We start from the raw sequence: 21022 nt of genomic DNA, 5'->3' as shown, positions 1-21022 counted from the left end.
CAGAGTCTGTTCTCTAGGAGCTGAAGGTCTGTTTGTCCCGCTGTGGGAAGTGGAGCTGGAGAGCGGAGATGTTAGGTGAAAGAGACTGCATGATGGAGTTGGAGACTGAGGGATGGGAACCTCCTCCCAGAAACGCTCCCAGGAGAACAGGTTTGAGGAGTTCTTTGGGGAGCCTCTCGCTAATAAAAAAACAAGGGTGGCACATTGATGGAGATGTCTCTGTCCCAGGGATGGGGGAAGCTCCCAGCCAGGCTATGCATCAGGGATCCTATTTCTCCCCCAAGAAATCCATATGCCCAAAGAAGTCAATGGCTCTTACCTCCATGAGGGAGCGGGCTTTTCCCTCTCAGCCTCTTTGAGAACTACCACTGCTTGGTTTCCTAGGACAAGGTAAAGTGTCCCCACTGCTCCCTGAGGTGGTTCAGCTTCTGACTGCACCCATCTGGGAGGCTGTCACACACCCCAGGGCCTAGAAGACACGGGGGGGAGGAGGCTCCTCTTCATGTCAGACTCTGAGAGCCCAGAGAAGGGCCAAAGGAAGAATAAAGGGCAGGAGATGAAGCTAGCCCGGAGCCTCTGTCCCATCCTCACCTCCTCAAATGTGGAGCTTCCTGAGCTTCAGTTGGGCAGACAGTCTGTAGCCCTGACCCAAAGGTCCTTCTGCGCCATATGGGACAGGAAGATCTCTGCCTGGGAGCACAGGGAATGGGATGGGGGTGACATCAAGGAAAGAGGGGAGGGATGTGGGTGTGAGGGAAAGAGCTCCTGCCCCAGATGAAGGAATTAGGGGGCCGAGGGAAGGACCCAGCTCCACAGAGAGGAGAGAGAGTTTCTGTGAGTGCCAGGGGCCTCCATATCCGCTTCCACTAGCCCCCCATTTACAGTGAGACAGAGCAGTACCTGCAGCAGGGAGCGGGACTTGATGAACAGGGAGGGGAACCTTTAAGAGCATCAGATGAGCCACAGCCCTTGCAGCGCCTCGGGCATCTGGTGCAAGTGCCGGATGATGTGAAGCTGGCCCATGACCTTGGCTGTGACATCCTCGTGCTGCAGGGGAAGGAGAACATGTCAGAGACTGAGACACTCCCCGGGAATCAGGGAGGATGAAGGGCACCTGGAACCAGCACCATCATTTCCACCCAGCAGCTGCTCATGTCTGAGTGGTGGATTCACCCTCCTGACCCCCAGGATGGAGGCTTGCTGTCCTCTCTAGTGATCTCCAGTGCCAACCCCCCTCCTTGTCGGGTGAGCTCCTGCCACCTCCCCATCAGTGCCCCTGACAGCTGTTCCACCTCCAACCCACCTGGGGACACCGCTCAAGTTCAGAGAACCCTCTCCTCCACTGCCACCTCCATCCCCACCCAGGTAGGGCAGAGAGGGGGCTCTAGAAGGGTGGCGGGGGGCGGGAGGGATTCTGGCAGCAGTGAAGTGGGATGGGGAGAGCTTGAGACCTTTCCCCAAGTCACCTCAGTGACGAAAGCTGATGGCAGCCCTGGTGAACGGGGCAGGTCAGCATCCCCTGCTGACTGAATCCTCCCAATCTCTCAAAAGCGGGTCCAGCCCTACCAGCAGCACGACCAGCTTCCCACACCCATGTGCCTCAGCCCTTCTTGCTCAGTCGCCATCACCAGTCAGTCCTTGGCCTCCCAGGCTGCCAGGGATGGGAGCAACTCTCGATGGTGGCTCAGGTGACATGGACACTAGGCCATGGGGAAATGGGTGCAGCTCTGTGGGGCAGGAAAGGTTCCCAGAGGGCACTTAGGGGACTCTCCTGTCCTTCCCAGGAGTGATAGCAGAGCACCACATCCTAAGAACAGAAGTCCATGAAGTCCAGAAGTCCCCACTAGGCTCCTTGCTACCATGCCAGCGAATGCCAATAGGATGGGAATGAGGCCCTGGGCCCCACCCCAAGATCCTCAGTTGATTGCAGCTGCTTACCGTGTCCCCCATCAGTTGCTGGGTTTCCCCCAGGAGGGAGTAGACAAGCACCAGCCCAGCCTGGCTGACACGCAGCATGGGGTCGTGGATGGCCAGCATTGCTGTCCGGAGGAAGGATCTTCTCTGCTCGATGGAGAAGAATTTTCCAAAGACCTAAAACCAAGAGGACACGAGGTTTGAGCAGATTGCCCAGAGCCAGCCTCCAAGTCCTGGCAGTACAATGGCGTCTAGTGCCCCAAAGGGCGGGGAAGAGAGCTGCTGTGGCCAAGGCACTTCATTCCCCAGGAGGCTTTCAGGGTCCCAGGGCTCAGGGAAGCCCCTTTATTAAAAGGTGGCAGATGCTGAGGGACCAAAGCCTCCAGTGGCTCTTTCGGGAAGGCAATTTATGGCAGGGGCCAGGATGGAGCTGGAAATGGATCTCTAACGTGTGTGAGCAGGCCCACTCTGCTGTGCAGGGCACAGAGACCACAGGGGACCCTGTCTTGCTTCCAGCAGAGAGATCTTCTGCACCTCAGCGGCTAGAGGAGTTTGTGTGTGCTGTTGTGGGGGGAGGGGGTTGGAGCTGACAGACCAAAGGTCTCTTCCCCCAGCGAACTGATTTCTCTAGTTGCTGGCTATGGCCTCTGCAGCTCCTTGGTTTCTTCAAGGGGAATCCAACCTGCAGCCTGATAAGGACAAGGAGACTCATGGCCCAGTCCCCATCCCAGACGCTACTCGGAGACTTTTCTTCCGCTGCAGCAATTCAGCTTGTGGGAGGCGGGACAAGCTCACACAGTGTCTCTCACAGGGCGTCTGTGGAGCAGCGTTCTGTAGATGCCCTTGTCCATCCAGGAGCCATTCCAAGGCCTCCTCTGTGATGTTGTGGAAATCACCCATTTCACCTTTGACTCCAGTCTGGGGGCACTGTGTTACAGTGTGTTCGAAGGTTTGGATATTCTCACCACAGTTGTGAGACGGGGGTGGGGGGTGTCTTTGATTTTCTACTTGTACGGCAAGTAGCCGCAACTTGGCTCAGTGACAATGTGCTTCTTTGGAACAGTGGCTGAGGTCCAGATATTCTGCCATTCCCTGGCCAGGTCTGGAGACATGAGCGGGGCCCATGTGGTCCATATTGGCTCTGGAGCTCACTATGTCCCCTACCCGGTTCCCAGGTTGGGACATTCTGCTTCCTGACTGGCAATGGAATTGGGCAAACCCCACCTCCTTTCTTTGCTTCTACAGGGTGCAGGGAATTCAACAAGGGTCTGATCAAGCAATCGTGACTGACTGAGCCAGTGCTCTCCTCTCAGACACTTGGGGATCAGCCAGGGGAACAAGGAGCAGAGAGACACCCAGGGCCACAATCCTATTTTAACTCACCCACGGGGGATTCTCCTCAAATCACGGCAACTAGCGAGGTTCCAATGTGGGACCTTTAGCACCAGCCTGTCCCACTGGTTGCTGGATGGGGATCTCTGAGCTGGAAATAAGGAGCGGGCTCTTTTCCTGTCTCCAGGAGGCATCCACTACAGGGAACCCAGCCAGCCACACTCCCTGAGCTGTTTCATGCCCTGGCACAGTGCCCTTACCTCCCCCACTCTGGCTGTGTTCTTGTAGCCCAAGAGCCTGCTGTCCTGGTGCCAGTCATAGCACCAGAGATCTTCCGCCTCATCTATGGTCAGGCCTGGAGGAGAGAGAGAGAGAGAGAGACTTTTCTCCTCATTCTGGTGGCAGTTTCTGTGTCCTTCCAATCCCATTGGTGGCTGCACAGTGGAGTGGAGAAGAACAGAGGCAGAGAGAGACTTGTCCTCCGGATGGGGTCAGTCTGAGAGAAATGATCTGGGGTCCCATTATCAACCTGTGGTCACTCTTCGTCCCCTATTGGGGTCTGTCTCCCAGCTGGGTTCCTTACCCCTCTGTTGGAGCAGCAGTTGGTAGAGCCGGTAAGTCCCCTCCCTGGCCTGCCGGCTGATGTCCTTGTCTGGATCGCTGACAAATAGAGCCAGCTGGGCCACTTGGTGCCCCATCCGAGGGAACTCGGCTGAGATCTAATGGAAGGGAGAGCAGAGGGGACTCCATCAGCATTTTTCTGTCAGCTCCTTGTCCCCCCTGGGCCAGAGGGCTCCTTCCTCTTAGCCCCTCTGCAGGAGATGCTGGGGGAGAGGAGCGTGAGATCGACCCTTCATTTGCTCTGCTGCCAAGGGAGCCCAGAGCTGCTTTGGGATGCCAAGCAGGGGCTGGAGCATGGTCCCCTTAAAGGCCCAGGGACAACACTGAACCAGGACAAGAAGAACTTGACTCAAGCCTAGCTCAGTCCTGCTCTGACTCTGCCTCCCCATGAAGAACCCTCCTAAGCCACAGCCCTGGCAGCAGCAGCAGATCCTGTAGCCCGCTGGAGCCAGCCCACCTCCGCCTGGAGCCAGCAAGCTGGGCTCAGAGCTCACTTACGTCAAACTCAGGGAGGGTGACTGTGTATCTCAGCAGGGCTGTGCTGCTCCTGATAGCCCTGGCTCGCTCCTGGGACACCCTGGACACGACCCAGAGGTTGACATGCTGTGGGGAAAGGAGGCAGGTCAGACTCAGTGGCCAGCTGCACCTGCTTTGCAAATGAGCCCCCTGCCCCCAGCCCCAGGGGCCTGAGACATTCTGCACAGGGGGGAATAGCTGAGTCCTTGATGGCAGAGCTTTAGAAGGGGATTCTTTCCCCCAGGATGCAGCTTGTACCCTTCAGGTCACAACTTCTCAGCTTCTCTCTAGATTGGGACAATGTTCGGGGTCAGGGCTGGTCCCATCCTCCCAGAACTCCTGATTCCTGAACAGTTCACCAGAAAGGAGACTGAACCCTCAGCCTTTCCCTGCTACGCAAATCCTTGGGGGGATGTAGGGAGTGACTGAGAGCACAACCCCCCCAGGAATTTCAGAGCAGATCAGAGGGAAGGGCTGATTCCCTGGGCTCCTCCTGTTTCTCTAGGAAGGAGCATGTGCCTCTTCTCTGAGAACCATCTCCCGAATCTCATGGGCTCTGTGTGTTGGAGGAGTGGGGGAAAGGTGGGTTTTCAGACTCTCACTCCCCAAGACAGCCAGGAGCCCGGTGCTTAGTGCTCAGCAGAACCAGGCAGAGCTCTGGCTTGAAGTCCCAGCTCCTTCCTCTGTCCCTCAAGAAGAAAGGACCTGACACTACATTGCACTGACCTCCCCAACCAAGGACGGCCCACTGGGGACCCAGCTAGGAGGACAGAGTAGAAAATGCATCTTCCAGTCTCTCCTTATCAGTCCCCCAAAGAGTTACAGTCAAATGGGGCTCACCTCCAAGATGAAGTGGAGCCTGTCTGTGTCTGGGGACTCTGCCAGCAGGTTCCCCAGCATGGCATCCAGGACCTCTGGGATGACTTTGTGCAGAGCCTGCAAAGCATGGGTCAGAGTTAGGGAACCTGGGCCTACACCTGCCACAGGATGGGAAGAGGGCTCTCTGGGAAGCACTGGGGAGACTCCCAAAAACATCTCCCGGCCTCTCTCCTTCACATTGCACTGCAGGCAATTTGCAAGAATTGATGACCCCTGGACGTTTGATTCATGAGCTTAGCAGGTCTCTGCAGAGGGCCTTGTAGGCAGAAGAGTATGAAACAGCCAAGTTGCTATGGATGGAAGCTGGGCTTCTGGGAAAAACACAGCTTATGAAAGAAAGAAAGAAAGAAAGAAAGAAAGAAAGAAAGAAAGAAAGAAAGAAAGAAAGAAAGAAAGAAAGAAAGAAATCCCCCAGGGAGGGGTAATCTCTTCCCTGCTGGAGGGAAGGATCCAACCCTGCAGCTTGTTCCATCTCCGCTACCCCACCCCTAACGCTGGAGCTCCAGCGAATGAAGGGAGCAGGGACCAAGGACTACTCTGGAAGAGGAGGAGGATGGAGGAGGAGGAGGTACCTGGATACCGGTGGTGTCCTTCTCCTTGCCCAGGGTGAAGACGGAGTGAAGGGCAGCTCGCAAGAGGTGGGTCTCTAGGGCTGGCTCCAGGGCAGGTTTCATGGTGCTGGGAAGAGAGAGGAGCTGGTATTAGACTGTGCAGTACAGGGGTGGGACTGTCACCAACACGGACACCAAGCCACAGGGATAGAGGCACAGGCTGGTGAGAAAGGAAACTAAGGCACTTAGCTAGGGAATGACAAGGCCAAGGCGTCCCAGACAGACAGTGGCAGGACAGGAATAGCTCCTGTTCCCTGGAGCCTGCTGCCCCTCCTGTATCTGAGCCCAGGAGTGAGCCCCTCCCAAAGGTCCCTGTCATGGAGAGAGTGAACCTTCCCACCCCACCATCTCTGCCAGAGGAGCCACTCTGGGGAGGTGAATTGGGAGGGACAGTGACGGTGACTCCCAGCCTTGGGCCTGAGCAGCACTGGGGTGAGGGGAGCCAGCGGGGTGGGGCTGTCTCGGTACCAGAGGTAGCCCACTGCAGCCAGGGAGTGGGCGAGGACGGCGCTGGGTGACGAGTCATCGGGAAGCTCCTCGATGAGTTCCTGTGAGTCGCGAAGGAGACAAAGGAGAGTGTGAGATTCAGGCCGACTGACACCTCCGAGTGAGAAGATGACACAGCCAGTGCCCCACATGGCCAGCAGGATCCCCCACCACATCCCGCTCCTCCAATTCCTTCCTGCCCATCAGACTTGTCCCCCTTCCCGGATTCCTGCCCAGCTCACTCCCAATCCCCTTCTCTCCTCCTCCCTGTCAAAACTGCCCCCATTCAGCCCCATCCCAACGACCGAGCTGGAACCATGTGATTCCTTCTCCCCAACTCTCAGCTGCCCTCCAGCCCCACAATTCCCCCCCTGCCCACTACTGACCAATCTCACAATTTCTCCCTTCTCTTCTCCCAAGTCTTCAGCCCCAGCAATCCTTGTCCTCTGCTGCCCCCTCCAACACCACCCAGCCCCCACGCATTAGCCTGGCCATACCCCTGCCAATCCCATGTCTCTCTCCTCCCTCCAGCTGCTGTATGGCGTGTCTCACTCACCACAATCCTCTTCACCACAGCCGCCTTGCAGCAGTGCGGCTCCAGCGTGTCCTGCCCTCTCTCCCATGCAGACAGACATGCGGGGTAGATGGCCTGAAGGAACAGGAGCTGCTGCCCCTCATCCTGGATCCACAGGGAGTGGGGTATAGTGAGAGAGAACCTGTTAGCTAGGGACCTTCCTGCCCCACCCAAACCAGCTCCAAGGCTCAGACCTCAATGGGGGATTGTGGGGACCCGCCTATTGTCCAAATCCCCCACCACTCCTGCACAAGCAGCATCAGGAACTGGGACAGTGCCTGTGGGGGGAGACGACCTGGGCTGTTGTGGGACAAACACCCCCATCTTGGGGGTCCCACATCATGGATTTAAAAGGGCCCCATCAGGGGTGGTGGATCATGAGGGACAAGACCCTCGGCAGGGGGTGGGGATGCTGGGAAGGGACAGGGCAATCTTGGTTCCAGCTCAGGTGGGGAACATTTGTACCTTATCTCTGCACTGGAGCTGCTCTCGGATGAGCTTGAGAGCAGCTTCATCTTTGGCCATGTCCACCCCTTCCTCCTGCTCCGAATCCAGGGGGGTCTCTGCACCAGGGAGGGAAGGACAGGGGCGTGGTGGGCAGAGTAGGATTCAAGACCCCCCTTCCCACCTCAGGCACCCAAGGCAGATTGGGCCCCAAACCTCCCTCTCAGGGATGCCTTCAGCCCCCAACAGCTTCAGAAGCCCAGAGCAGAGCCCCCCTCCACTGGCCAGGACTGCAGGGGAGGTGCCGATTCCCCCGGCCCCGGAGCAGCAAGGACCAAAGCAGCTCTTCACACCCCCACCCCCAGGTCCCCGTGCGGAAGGGGCAGCTGTGTGACGGCTGCTGCTCTCAGTGGGGTTCGCGTGGCTCAGGCCAGACACCTGGGCTGGGGACCTCCCACCCATATCACTGGGAGAGTGTCTGGGCCCAGGGTGTTCACATCCCATCCTCAGCCCTCCTGGAGCCCAGCCCGGCTCCTCACCTGGAACAAAGCAGTGGCCTCCATCGGCCTGGCTGCTGCCAGAGGCCCAGGTGCTGCCGCTGTCCCCTGCTGAGCTGCCGGTGCTGGGACAGGGACCTTCCACCTCCTGGCCGGCGGGGGCTGGAAGGTCCTCAGTGAGCGGGCAGGGCGATGCCCCCTGATGGGAAGGAGGGCTGGGCTCCTGGGGCCGCTGCTGCCCACACAACAAGCCCCAGAGCCACCCTGCCCGGCGCCCCTCCTGGGCTGGGTCCTTTCTGCCAAACCGCAGCGTGGGCCAGCTCCACTGGGGCCTGGTCGGGGCCTCTCCCAGCTCGACGCCTGCGCTGGGAGCCGGGTTCCTTTTCCAGAAGGCTGGGCACTTCCGCCGTCTGGCCTGGACGGGACCTGCTTCCCCGCCAGCGGGGACGCAGGGCTTGCTCTGCCCCTTGGGAAGTCGGCAGCTGCTTCCCTCAGGCTCTGGGGCCACCTGCAGAGCCTTCCTCCTGAACATCCGCAGGAGCCTGGCCATCCTGGAACAGAGCGGGGAGCAGGTGTGAGTCTGGGCTCAAGGCAGCCTTTCACTCATGGGCCTTTTCCGTCCCTCCTCCTCCCTCCTCCAACCACAGCAGCCCCCTCTGCCCCTACAGGAGTGCAGGGCGTGCCATCTACACACACTAGCAGGAGTTCATTGCATGATCTGCTCCCAACATTCCCCCTCCTAATCCCTGCTGCTGCAATATCCAGGAAGTCTCATCCTTTTCCAGCAATGGGGTCAGTCCCAAAGACCATCGGTTCCTCTGGACAAGCAGCCCCCTCCTGTCATCCCAGGCCACTCTCCCACCTAGGCTAGAGAAGGAAGAGAACCCAGGAGTCCGGACTTCTCCTGGGAAACCATTCCCCACGTCAAAGTCACAAAGACCCTCGGCACAGGAAGAGCAGGGCCCTCCTCGTTCCCCATTGATTTCCAGGCTCAGCAGCTCACAGGGTCTGGCCCAGCTCCGAGACTCTCAGCCTGGGGAACAGTGTCCCACAAGGGAAGGACTAGGAGCCCCCTTGCTGGAACCTTTCCAAACACACTGGAGACGGCTCTGGAGAAGCCTCTGCCTGGCCTAAGAGTGAGGGGCTCTTGGGGGCTGTTTGCAAAGGAAATCCCCCTTTGGAGATAGTCTCTCCCCGTTTCTGCCTCTCCCCAGACAGACAGGGGAAGCCACCGAGGAACCCGAACGCCACTCACTTGCTCTCAGTGATGGGATAATGGATGGCGGATGTTCAGGGTCAGCAGACGTCCCTCGTCCTCCTCCTCACTCTCCAAGCCCAAGGCAGGCTGGAGAGGATGGTGACCTCAGGAGTTACCCTGCCCAGCCAGCAGGCAGGGTGATGACACTAGGGCGATCCACTGGCTGTGAAAACAAGAGTCTGTCTGATTGCCAAGGGACAGAGAAACTCAGCCAGCAGCAGGGGGGTGCAGAACACTGCCCTAGGGCGGAGGTGACAGTGCCTCCGGGATCCTGACATCCCAGCACTTTACACACCTTCCTGGAGCCTCCCAAACCCACTGGGCTGTAGCCATGGGACCCCAACCCTACTGATGGCAAACGGGCCTCAGCTACCAGCTCAGGGTCACACTGAGTGTCAGAGCCATGGATGGACCCCTTCACTAACCACTGTCGCACACTCCCTCCCACAGCTGGCAATTGCAACCAGGCCCTAATGTCTGCTCCCCCTGCCTTTGAGAGGGAGTGTCACTCCTGCTTCCATTGCTGCCTATTGATCTGTGGGACTTTGGGCAAGTTGCTCCCCCTCTCTATGGCTCTCTGGGACTCACATCCCTGAATGGGCTTTAAAAAAGACAATGGTTAAAGTTTGGCCCCAACTAGTTCTTGTTTCTCGAGACTAGCTATTTGAGCAAAGTTTAGAATTCTTGACATTCAACACCTGGAAACATCCCTTTCTCCTTCGCAGACGGCCTTAACATCCCTTATCTCACCCAGGCTCCCTGCTGCCTGGAGTTTGAGAATTGACCCTATTCCCATTGGACCTACCCAAGGTGTCACACAGCAAAGCGGTGACGGAGCCAGAAAGAGAAGACAACAGTCCTGACTCCTGTTCGAACTAACAGACAACAACCCCCCGGAGGCAGGGATAAAGCGCAGGAAATGAGGTGTGAACATTTTCATGGAAACCGTTTTCTGTCAGAGAATCCATTCAGACGATACCACTTTGTTTCTTGAAATCATAAGAAGTAGGATGAAAATTCTTTGCAAAAATATTTGCTTGCAAAACAAGAGCATCTCCTGTTTGTCACAATGCATTTAACTGTCTCGTCGTTCACAAAGGGGAGACACTATGATCTAGCAAAAAGAAAAAGGAGTGGCACCTTAGAGAATAACGAATTTATTTGACATAAGCTTTTGTGAGCTCCAGCTCACTTCATCGGATGCATCTGTAGCTCATGACAGCTGTAGCTCACGAAAGCTTATGCTCAAATAAATTGCTTAGTCTCTAAGGTGCCACAAGTCCTCCTGTTCTTTTTGCGAATACAGACTAACACGGCTGCTACTCTGAAACCAACTATGATCTAGAAAATTAGATGAGATGCTTCAGTCTGAGCTAAGTAGTTGCTGCTCTTCACAATTTCAAAAGAATAAAATACAAAACCAATAGAATATTAGGTCATAATCGGATATGGCTCAGTGTGATAGGACACCCCTAGTCTGCACTGCTCCGAGTGACACTCTTCAGTGGATCCCCAGCATCCACCCATGGCGAGGTAGGTGGGAGAGGATTGTTATTCGTTCTTGACAGAAGGAGAAACGAAGGCTGAGAAAGGAGCAGGGACTTGTCTTAGCTGATGCAGCCAGTCAGTAGCAGAGTTGCTCTCAAATGAGCTACAGACCAGCAATTGTTCATAGTAATTATTCAGCAAGTATTTGAGAAGAATTGGAATGTTGGAGAGGATCATGAACTGCTCTGAGACAATGAATGGAGAGCAGCATCCACATTGGTCAAACATTTAAGTGGTTGTGACTTATTTGCTTGGTCATAAAAGAGAACAACAAAGACTAGAGTCTCCTCCCTGTCAATAGCCCCCTCCTCAGCCAATCAAGGTTGAGACTTTGAGGGGTGGGAGGCTAAGGGTTCTCATCAAATAGCCCAAAGAATGGCCCTGGTTAACACCGAGGGGATCACTCTCGAAGCACTATTCCAGTCTCACCTCTCTGTGTGGGCCTCCCACAACCCGCTTCCCCCCCCCCGGCCCCCACTCCACACACAGAGCTCCTGGTGGTGGGAGGAGAGCAGAGGAAAAGCACAAAGGAAGCAAGAAGAGAAAGGTAGGAGGGACAGAGGAAAAGAGAAAACAAAAAGGAGAAACCCCAATGGTCCCAGTAATTGGAAGGGACAAAGTCCTAGGTCGGAAATAAAATGCTGCCCCCACAATCTAGTGTTTTCCTTTCCTAAAAGTCAGCCGGCTCCTGATGGATCAGACTGAACAGGTTCCAAACCTCTCCGAGGCTCTTACCTTCTATACAGGGACGTCTGTTTTCGAGCAAAACCACTAAAAGAAAAGGAGAAAACTCCGAAGAGGGTCCTCCTTGCGCTCGCGAACGTGCAAGTGAATGCTCTCTCAGTCCTCCAGGAGAGACCTCGAGAAGGAGACGTGCTGAAGCAAAGCCACAGGGATCTCCGAGGTTGCCCCTGTCCTGCACCCCTGTCCTGCCTGGCTGATGTCAAGATCTCTCTGTGAGATCATCGCCTCCCCACCACCTTTGTCCAATAGGCTGAGGTCCTGCCAAAGGCCCTTGTGATGTCACTGCCACACCCACCCCTCCCTTGCAGTGTTGATGTCCTGCCCCTGTCCAGCCACACTGGATGTTTCAGCCGCTTCCCCTGGATCACCCCACGCAATGAGCGTTCATTGTTCGGGGCTCAAGCCGAACACAGTAAAACATCAGAGGCTTCTCCCCATGCTACGCTCAGTTTTTCATAAATGAGCAGACTTTATGGACAGAAGAGACAATTAGAGCATGCCATCTGACCCCCTGCATATCACATGCTTTCTGGAGAGCATAGGAGCTAGTTTTTGACTGCAGACGTTCCAGAAAGGCATCTCGTCTTCATTAGAAGACATCAAGAGGTGGGGAATTCCCACCACATCCCTTTCTAGTTTGTTCCTTTGGTGATTCATCTTCACTGTTGAATATGTGTGCCCTCTTTCGAATACAAATTGGTCTCTTAAGTTTCCAGCCACTGGGTCTTGTTATGCTTTTCTTGGCTAGATTAATGAGCCCTTTCATACCCGATATTTTCTCTCCATGAAGTCACTTCAACACTTCAATGATGTCACCTCCCGATCTTTTTTATCATCTAAACAGGCTGAGCTCTTTCAATAGCTCACTGGCAGGCATTTTTCTCCAGCCCTCAAAATGTTTCATTGCTTTTTGCTGCCCCAACTCCAATATTTCCAAATCTTTTTTCAAAGGTGGATGCCAAGACTGGATGCAGTATTCCATGATCAGTCTTCCTCATAGTGTGTCACCTCCCTATGCTCCTCACTGCTCTTTTCATACATCTAATGATGGCTTTAGCCCTGTCCACCACAGTATCCCCCTGGGTAATCATGTTGAATGGCTTGCCCAGCATGGCCCCGAAATCCTCTTCACAATCAGTGCTTTCCTGGATACACTTCCCCCTTCTGTAGGTGTGGCCTGCATGCTTTGTTGGTAGGTATAGGACCCTTCAATTGGTTCTTTTCAAACTTGTTTTCTTTGAATGGGTCCAGCTTATCAAGGGATCCGATTGCTCTGTGTCACTGCCCTCTCCTCATCATTAATTACCACTCTGCTACTATTTTATCACCCACCAATGTTAGCAGCAGTGATTTTATACTGGGGTGCAGTTCATTGATATTTATTTTCAAGAATTAGTCCCTGAGAGTCTCTTTATATCCCTAGTGCCCAGAACCTGCTCCACATTGCACAGCGAGAAAAGGCCACCCAGCCCAACTGCTCCCCTGGGGCTAAGCACAGAACAAACTTAGGAGCTTGTAAAAAGAAAAGGAGTACTTTTGGCACCTTAGAGACTAACCAATTTATTTGAGCATAAGCTTTCATGAGCTACAGCTCACTTTATGCATCCGATAAAGTGATCTGTAGCTCACGAAAGCTTATGCTCAAATAAATTGGTTAGTCTCTAAGGTGCCACAAGTACTCCTTTTCTTTTTGCGAATACAGACTAACATGGCTGCTACTCTGAAGCCTGTCATTAGGAGCTTGTGTTATCCATCGGGTCTGATCTACATGTGGGGGTCATCAGCATAGAGATACACTCTAGACTGGTACCATAGCAGGCCCCAAATGTATCTAAGTGCCCCAGCTTGCAAAACAGGAGGGAAAAAACCATAACCTTGAGTAGCTTTATTTATAGTTGTGGAAACTGAGGCACACAGAAGCAAAGAGTTTTGCTCATGGTCAAAGAGCCAGGAAGAGAAAACGGCAGATCTTCTGATAGTCAGTCCTGGGCCCTAGCTGTGTTTGTCCTGGCCTCTCTGCTTCAGCTCCAGTAACAACCCGAGTCGAGGTTTTCTTCTTCTCCCTGCCCTTTAACTTCACATCGCTGCAGAAGAAAGATTGTTTCTGACCAGCTGGTTCTAATGCATGTCGATGTCTTTCCAGAAGATGTGCTCTGGCTCAGTTCCATGTCATGGGTTTTCTGGAGGAAGCACTCGGTGCCGTTCTAAGGCCTGTGTTACACAGAAGATGGACAGAATGGTCCTTTCTGACTTTCAATTATTTCTTTCGCTCGGAGGATAATGCTGGTCATTTTCTCTCATTCACTTTCCTTTGATATAATTTCAATCCAGTCCAAAGGATTTCCTCTTCCATTGTGTCTTCAGCACCTTTCCTAGCAAACAGTTACTGTTGGAGCACAGGTTTCCAGTTTCAGGCTGTCCCAGGGTGAGATGGCCATGAAAGGGGTAGTAGCTCAACTGAACCTATCCCCAGGTGAAGGGAATAAGTGCAGGGGTCACATGAGAAGGAGCAGCATGGAACTAGGATCCATGCCTGGTGGGTGATATAAGGACAGCCTGTGCTCAGCCAGGAGAGAGACCCGCAATGGGAGCAGGCCTGGGAGGGGCTCAGATAGTCCTTTAAAGGCAGTTTCGGTACACAGTAGGGAATGGAACAGCCAAGCTGCTAGGGTTGGGAGCTGAGCCTCCTGGCAGTGTCCAGGAACGAAAGCACAGTATCTGCCAGGAAGGGAGTCCCCACAGAGGGACACCTTAATCTCCAAGGGAGGGAAAAGGCTCTCACTGCCTTTTCTTAACCTCATGGGGTGTTCTCCTGCTCCGCCAACCCCAGCCCTATTTCAGCATCTCCAGGTGCCTGAGGGAGCAGGAACCAGAGGCCAGCCTGCACCTGGGGCACAGATGGAGGTTGATGACCTACCTGCCCGTGGTGACCGTGGTGCAGGACAGCCCTCAGGACATGCGAATGCAGCTCCAGATCTGCAGAATGCACCTTTCCTTTGCTGGCAGGAGACCTTGCAGGTTGAGGAGGGGGGTGAGACAAGCACTCACATGGGCATGGAAGTTTGGGGAACAGGACAGAGGCCGGGGCTGGGCAAGGAGGGCAGAGACTTGGGAAGAAAGAGAGAAGATCAACCACTTTCTGAATGTGGGTCAGGATTATCCCCACTTTAGAGAGTGAGAAATTGAGGTGCCATGTGGAAGCGGGATTGCCTTTTGCCCGAGCGTCTGAAGGATCGCTACAGCTAAAATAGAAAAGCTATTAAGTGTCAGAAGAAGATGAATCATGGAATTCAGAGTTCAGGGCTGACCAGCAAAGGTTTTGTATATGTCATAAACCAGTCTGTGCTCTGCCACCTCCCTGGTCTTGGAGAAAGGGGTCCATCCCTTGGACAGGGTGTCACTGAGTCCCCGGGCGATGCTCTGGAACTGCTCCCTATGAAGCCAGTCAGGACTCTGGGGAAGTCTCCTTTCTGGGAGCAGACTGTCTGCAGGACATGCAGCTCACATAGCTTCCACCTTCCTGGGTCTGACCTCGGAGCATTCAGCATCCCCTGCCCCTCCGTGCGCTTCTCACAGCGAGTCCGCCCAGGCGTTGTCCTGGGGAAGCCAGAGGGTCCCGCATCCCAACTCCGCAGTCAGACATGACTCTCAGCCAGCCAGTAAAACAGAAGGTTTATTAGATGACAGGAACATGGTCCAAAACAGAGCTTGTAGGTGCAGAGAACAGGACCCCTCAGCTGGGTCCATTCTGGGGGTCAGTGAGCCAGACAACCACGTCTGCACTTCACTCCAAGTCCCCAGCCAGCATCAAAACTGAAAACTCCCTCCAGACCCTCCTCCTCTGGGCTTTGTTCCTTTCCCGGGCCAGGAGGTCATCTGATTTTTTTGTTCTCCAACCCTTTAGTTCTCACCTTGCAGTTGGGAAGGGCCCAGGCCAACAGTTGCCAGGAAACAGGGTGTCAGACATTCTCTGTGTCCAGACCCCTGCACACACCTGCCCTCTAGGGCTCTGCACTGATCATACACCCTTATCCCACCACCTAGACACTTAAGAACTGCCTAGGGGAAACTGAGGCACCCCCACACTATTCAGAGGAACCATTAAGAACAGTCCCACTTCGTCACATCTCTCCCCCCTTCGAGATCGAACTGAGCGGGGTCACTTTAGCCGGTGACCTGGGGAAGTTCGAAGCCACCAACGTTCCCATAGATGCCCCAGCATCTCTCCCATTCCTTAGTGGGAGTTACACCAGGCCCTTCCAGTTTCACGCCCTCCCTTAGGTCGGGGGTGGACGATAGCACTCGCAGGCCGCATGTGGGAAAGTTTATGCGGCCTGTGCCCTTTGGCCACCCCAAAACCCCTGGGGTCAAACTGGGATCGGGTTTTCTCCCAGCGCTCCAGTCTGGAGAGCTGCCATTCAGGCTCTCTTGGTTAAGAGCCCCCATATTGACCTGGGCCACATACTGTTCACTTACAGAACTAGCATGGAGACATTCCTTTCTCAACAACCTTGTCTCCCCCAACAATCTGGCCAAACACAGCCACTGGGTTATAGGACTGTTTAACTTTCTTAACAGCTTTCACTTCATCTGAGACCTTCTCAAAGCTATCCACACTGGATCTTTCAACAGGAAAGTCAGGGGCTTCATTCACAACAGAAAACTTCTGGCTGTTAGGAACTGAAACTTTCTTGATTAAATCACTTTCACACTCTTCAGCTGCAGTAAACTGCTTGCAAAGACTCCATAAGGACTCCTTTCCCTAGAGGCTTTTCTATGCAACAATTCACCCTCCACAGAAATTCCGATGAAGTGAGCTGTAGCTCACGAAAGCTCATGCTCAAATAAATTGGTTAGTCTCTAAGGTGCCACAAGTACTCCTTTTCTTTTTGCTCTTACCCTCTTTACCTAGGGCTTGCTCTAGAGGAACACTTTCCTGAGCAACAACAGACTCTTTCTGGGTCTCACTTACATCCAGAATTACCTCTGGCCCGTCAGGCGGATTCCGACACAATCCCCTTTCAGGCAAACTTACAGACTTCCTAGATGAAAGATCAGAAGCATTCTCCTTCCCTTTGCCACCCACTAGCAACAGGTAGAATACAAGCATCAGAATTGTCTGGGTTCTGGCATTTTACATAGACACGGACTGGATTCCACCTAGTTACAGGGCCATTCTCCCGAGCAGACACAAACTTAGGACCATTCCCTTCCTGGGCTTTAGCTGAATCCAGAACCAACTCTGAGACAACTGCACTATTCTCAACCATCACAGGCTGAAAGGCCCCTTCTGTCTGCTCCACAGACAAAGAAGAGCCGGACACACTTTCTCCTTTACCAGACACACAGCTTGGGATCTCATTCCCCTTGTCCCAGCACACAAGGCTGGTCACAGACAACTGCTTGGAGATCAGGGTAGCTCCCTCCATAGGCAAGTCAATACCCCTGACAGACACAGGCACCGTTTCCTTCACTGTCACACTTCTCCACGCAGCTAACAGGTAAGGTCCAGGGACACTCATCTTCCACTCTCCTCGGCTTCCACACTTCTGACTAGACAAAGCCATCAGCTCACAAGGCTGCCTTGGCTCATCCAGACTTTTCTTACCAAGCACCTTGCCACTCCCAACAGATACCCTGCCCTGCCTGTGTCTCCCCCCACTCAGCTGGGGTCTCAGCTCCCACTGTGCTCAGCTCTGCCCTTGCCATCCCAGTGGAGTAGGCAGCAAGCTCGCTGCTTTCCTCACTGCATCAGAGCCAGCGTGAGCCCCCTCTCCAGTGTGCAAGGGGGCGGGGAGCATCTCTCGGTCCCACCCAGCCCCAGGGGCTGGTTACAGGAATGCAGGTAGCCTGAGCCTAGCAGCTCCTCCCTGCTGCCAGCCAGGTCATCTGCATTTTCACTGACCATTTCCCTCTCCACCAATTGGTTCCCTGGATTCAAATTCAAACCCTTGGCAGTTACAGGAGCAGGGCCTGGATCCTGTCCCAAAGAGACACAGTCACCCCACAACAGGGTCTCGCAGCTGGTATCCTGGGGAACCCCAACGACCAGCCAGCCCCACCCCTCCTAGGTATGCACAGGGATCTGGGCCATAGGGAGGGAGAGGGGCTTCATCCCTGGGACCCTCACACAGCCCCTCAGCATCTGAGGCTGCACCACCACGGGCCTGACAACAGTTCTCTGCCCCAGGATCTCGCCACTCCAGGAATGTCTCTCCACTGACCATCACCTTCCGTTCCCACTGGAGGTCCGAGGGGCCTGGCCCCAGGAAACTCCACACAGACATATAGGTTGGGGTGAGGAGTGGGAGCCTGTCCACCACCCCACTCATCTGGCTGACGGAGCCTATGGCCTTGGGGCCCAGCAAGGGAGCTAGACACCGGGGCTTTTCCGCAGGGTCCCCCTGGTTCAAATCTCCAGCCTGCTCAAAGGCAGTGAGGTGGGCATCCACATCCCCCCCCTCCTTAACCAGGGGCAGCAATTGAATCTCAAGGTTTCCTGCGGAACTGGCACCCCGGGGTCTATCCCCACCCACCCCTGGGAGGTCCCTTCTGCCTCTCTGCTCCACCATCGCCAGTTCATGCTGCTGCTGCTTCTGCAGCTCTTTCTTGGACTCTCGCTGTCTCTCACAGTCCTCTTGCTCTCTCAGACTCAGCTCCAATCCCGTCCGTCTCCGATCCCCGGATGGGGAACCCGATCATGAAGACCCTCGTCTGGTCAGGGACTGGAGTCTTGAGGATGCCTGGCTACTACTCCAGCTGCTCCCAGATCCTGCTATAGCCCCAGTTGGGGTCAGGAATCTGTCCCTTAGAGTGATCCTCCTCCTCCAGCTGCACGATTAACTGTGCTTTGGTGGGTTTCAGAGCAACAGCCGTGTTAGTCTGTATTCGCAAAAAGAAAAGGAGGACTTGTGGCACCTTAGAGACTAACCAATTTATTTGAGCATAAGCTTTCGTGAGCTACAGCTCACTTCATCGGATGCATACTGTATAAATCCGATGAAGTGAGCTATAGCTCACGAAAGCTTATGCTCAAACAAATTGGTTAGTCTCTAAGGTGCCACAAGTACTCCTTTTCTTTGTGCTTTGGTGAACTTTCCAATGCTCAACCTTCTCTTTCTGCACAGGGTTACAATGTCCTTCTTAAGGAGATAGTGACAGGCCATCACTCCGCTCTTCCCAAGTTGTTGCGGACTCACAGGCCTGTGTGCTCTCAGCTCCCCATGGTTTCCAGGGAGAACCCCTAGTGTGCCAGCCCTTCTCCAGGTCACCACCTCTTTGCCAGGGTCGAGCTGCAGACTCCTCCGCCCCTTGGACTGCTCGCTGCAATCCCTAGGGGAACCCTGTTACTGCAAAAGTCCTTCTCTCTCCAAGGGCCAAGCCGCAGGCTCCTCCGCCCCGGAGACTGCTCACCGCAGTCCCCAGGGGGACCCCATTACTGCACAGTCCTTCTCTCTGGTCACACTCCCAGGGGTTAACCGCCCCCTGAAACCGCTCCTCTCTGAGCCTTCAGCACGCCTGGTCCTCGTCAATCCCCCTTCGTTTTACTGCTCCCCAGTCACTTACTGCAGGAAGCGCCATCCACGGGGTGCAGTACATCCCACCGCTGCCGCCAGTCTTCACGGAGTCCCTGGGCGATGCTCTGGAACTGCTCCCCATGAAGCCAGTCAGGACTCTGGGGAAGTCTCCTTTCTGGGAGCAGACTGTCTGCAGGACACACAGCTCACATGGCTTCCACCTTCCTGGGTCTGACCTCGGAGCATTCAGCATCCTCTGCCCCTCCGTGCGCTTCCCACAGCGAGTCCGCCCAGGCGGGGTCCTGGGGAAGCCAGAGGGTCCTGTACCCCAACTTCAAAGTCAGACGTGACGCTCAGCCAGCCAGTAAAACAGAGGTTTATTAGACGACAGGAACATGGTCTAAAACAGAGCTTGCAGGTGCAGGGACCAGGACCCCTCAGCTGGGTCCATTCTGGGAGGCAGTGAGCCAGACAACCACGTCTGCACTTCACTCCACTCCCCAGCAGCCCCAAACTGAAACTCCCTCCAGCCCCTCCTCCTCTGGGCTTTGTTCCTTTCCTGGGCCAGGAGGTCACCTGATTCCTTTGTTCTCCAACCCTTTAGCTCTCACCTTGGGGGGGGCGGGGGGAAGGGCCCGTCCATCCATGTCCAGACCCCTGCACACACCTGCCCTCTAGGGCTCTGCAACGATCATACACCCTTATCCCACCATCTAGATACTTAAGAACTGCATAGGGGAAACTGAGGCACCCCCACACTATTCAGAGGAAACATTGAGAACAGTCCCACTTCGTCACACTGCACATTAAGCTTAGGTTTAGAATTTCTTGACCCGGGCCTCACGCCAGTGCTCAGGCATCTGTGCTGCACTACGCAAACCTAAGTCAAACCAGCCTGTGCCAGGTTTCCTAGCACCCTCCCCAGCGGTAGCCGTTCTAGCCCTTTGTGATGCCCTGTGGGAAAACTTGACTGTCCATCCCGTGGCACTTTACCACCTGCACTTTACCACTGCCACCTGCCCTTAGTGTGGGAAAGCCAAGTCTGTGCCTGCCGGGGGTCAGCTCCCCAAATCCACTGGTCATGGGTGACACAACCACTCCCTTCTAGGCCTATGCAGGCCCCGCTGTTACTGTACAGGTTAGCGACAGGCTCACTCCAACACCCGAGCCAGGTCCACCTCAGATCATGGCTCTGCTTGACACACAGCACTAAGATATGGTTACAGTCAAAAGAAGTCTAACGTTATTTACCGAACCACAGAAAGTCAAGTAGCAGCAAGTAAAAGTATTGGGAACAAATGGTTACATATAAAACAAAATCATACCCTGCGTTCTGGAACCCAGACTTGATTAACAGGAGACTCTCATGTCTTGCAGAATATTGCTGACCCCAAAATGCTTGCAGAGCATTACAGCTAGCCTTGGCCATGACCCAGGTTTCCTGAAGCAAATACACTGTCAGTTGCCTCCCAAGTGAAGGATTTAGTGTTTTTCTTTGCCTAGTAGAGATACATAACTCCTTAAATATTATCCGTACATACATTTTGCAGTGATTATGATGACCAGTGGACAGCTGGCTCTTCGTAATCTCACATGTCACCCTTTGGTATTATGCAGATATCCAACCCAATGGATCCCTGTAAAAACCTATGCCCTCTGCCACTTGGCACCAAAGGGGTTCCTGGGTCACAGTCCCCTTGCTCCTGTGTTATGAGACAGGGAGAACAGAAGGGCCTAATCTACTGCCTCTAAACCATTAATTATTTTATACACTTAAGTCTCCTCTGACCCATTGCTCCTCTGACCCAGATGTTAGTGATTTGAGATTCACCACTTCTTGTGCTACATCCCCCCCTCTTCTGAAGCTGGCCTGCGCCGACATCTACCAGAACAAGGTGGAGATATTTGTGGTGGTCGTGTTGGTGGTCATGGCCCCTGGCCTGCTGATCCTTGTGTCTTATGCCCACATCATCCTCAAGATGTCTTCTGCTGAGGGAAGGGGCAAAGCTTTCTCCACCTGCTCCTCACACCTCGTGGTGGTGACTGTATTCTATGGATCCATGAGTGTTATCAATTTCTGA

At 54.4% G+C, this 21022-nt stretch overlaps 1 protein-coding gene across 1 annotated transcript in view; it reads left to right on the top strand.

Annotated features, from left to right (window-relative positions):
• The window catches only part of LOC144274975 (zinc finger protein RFP-like), a 73057-nt gene extending 52035 nt beyond the window's left edge, over positions 1 to 21022 (top strand). Inside the window, 1 exon segment of the mRNA XM_077834063.1 lies at positions 20751 to 21022. Within this exon segment, the coding sequence (XP_077690189.1) occupies positions 20751 to 21022 (272 nt within the window).

This window comes from Eretmochelys imbricata, chromosome 14, assembly GCF_965152235.1.
Source record: "Eretmochelys imbricata isolate rEreImb1 chromosome 14, rEreImb1.hap1, whole genome shotgun sequence".
In the NCBI taxonomy this organism is placed as follows: domain Eukaryota; kingdom Metazoa; phylum Chordata; order Testudines; family Cheloniidae; genus Eretmochelys; species Eretmochelys imbricata.
Note: the sequence above shows the minus strand (reverse complement) of the source record. Positions and strands in the feature narration are given on the sequence as shown.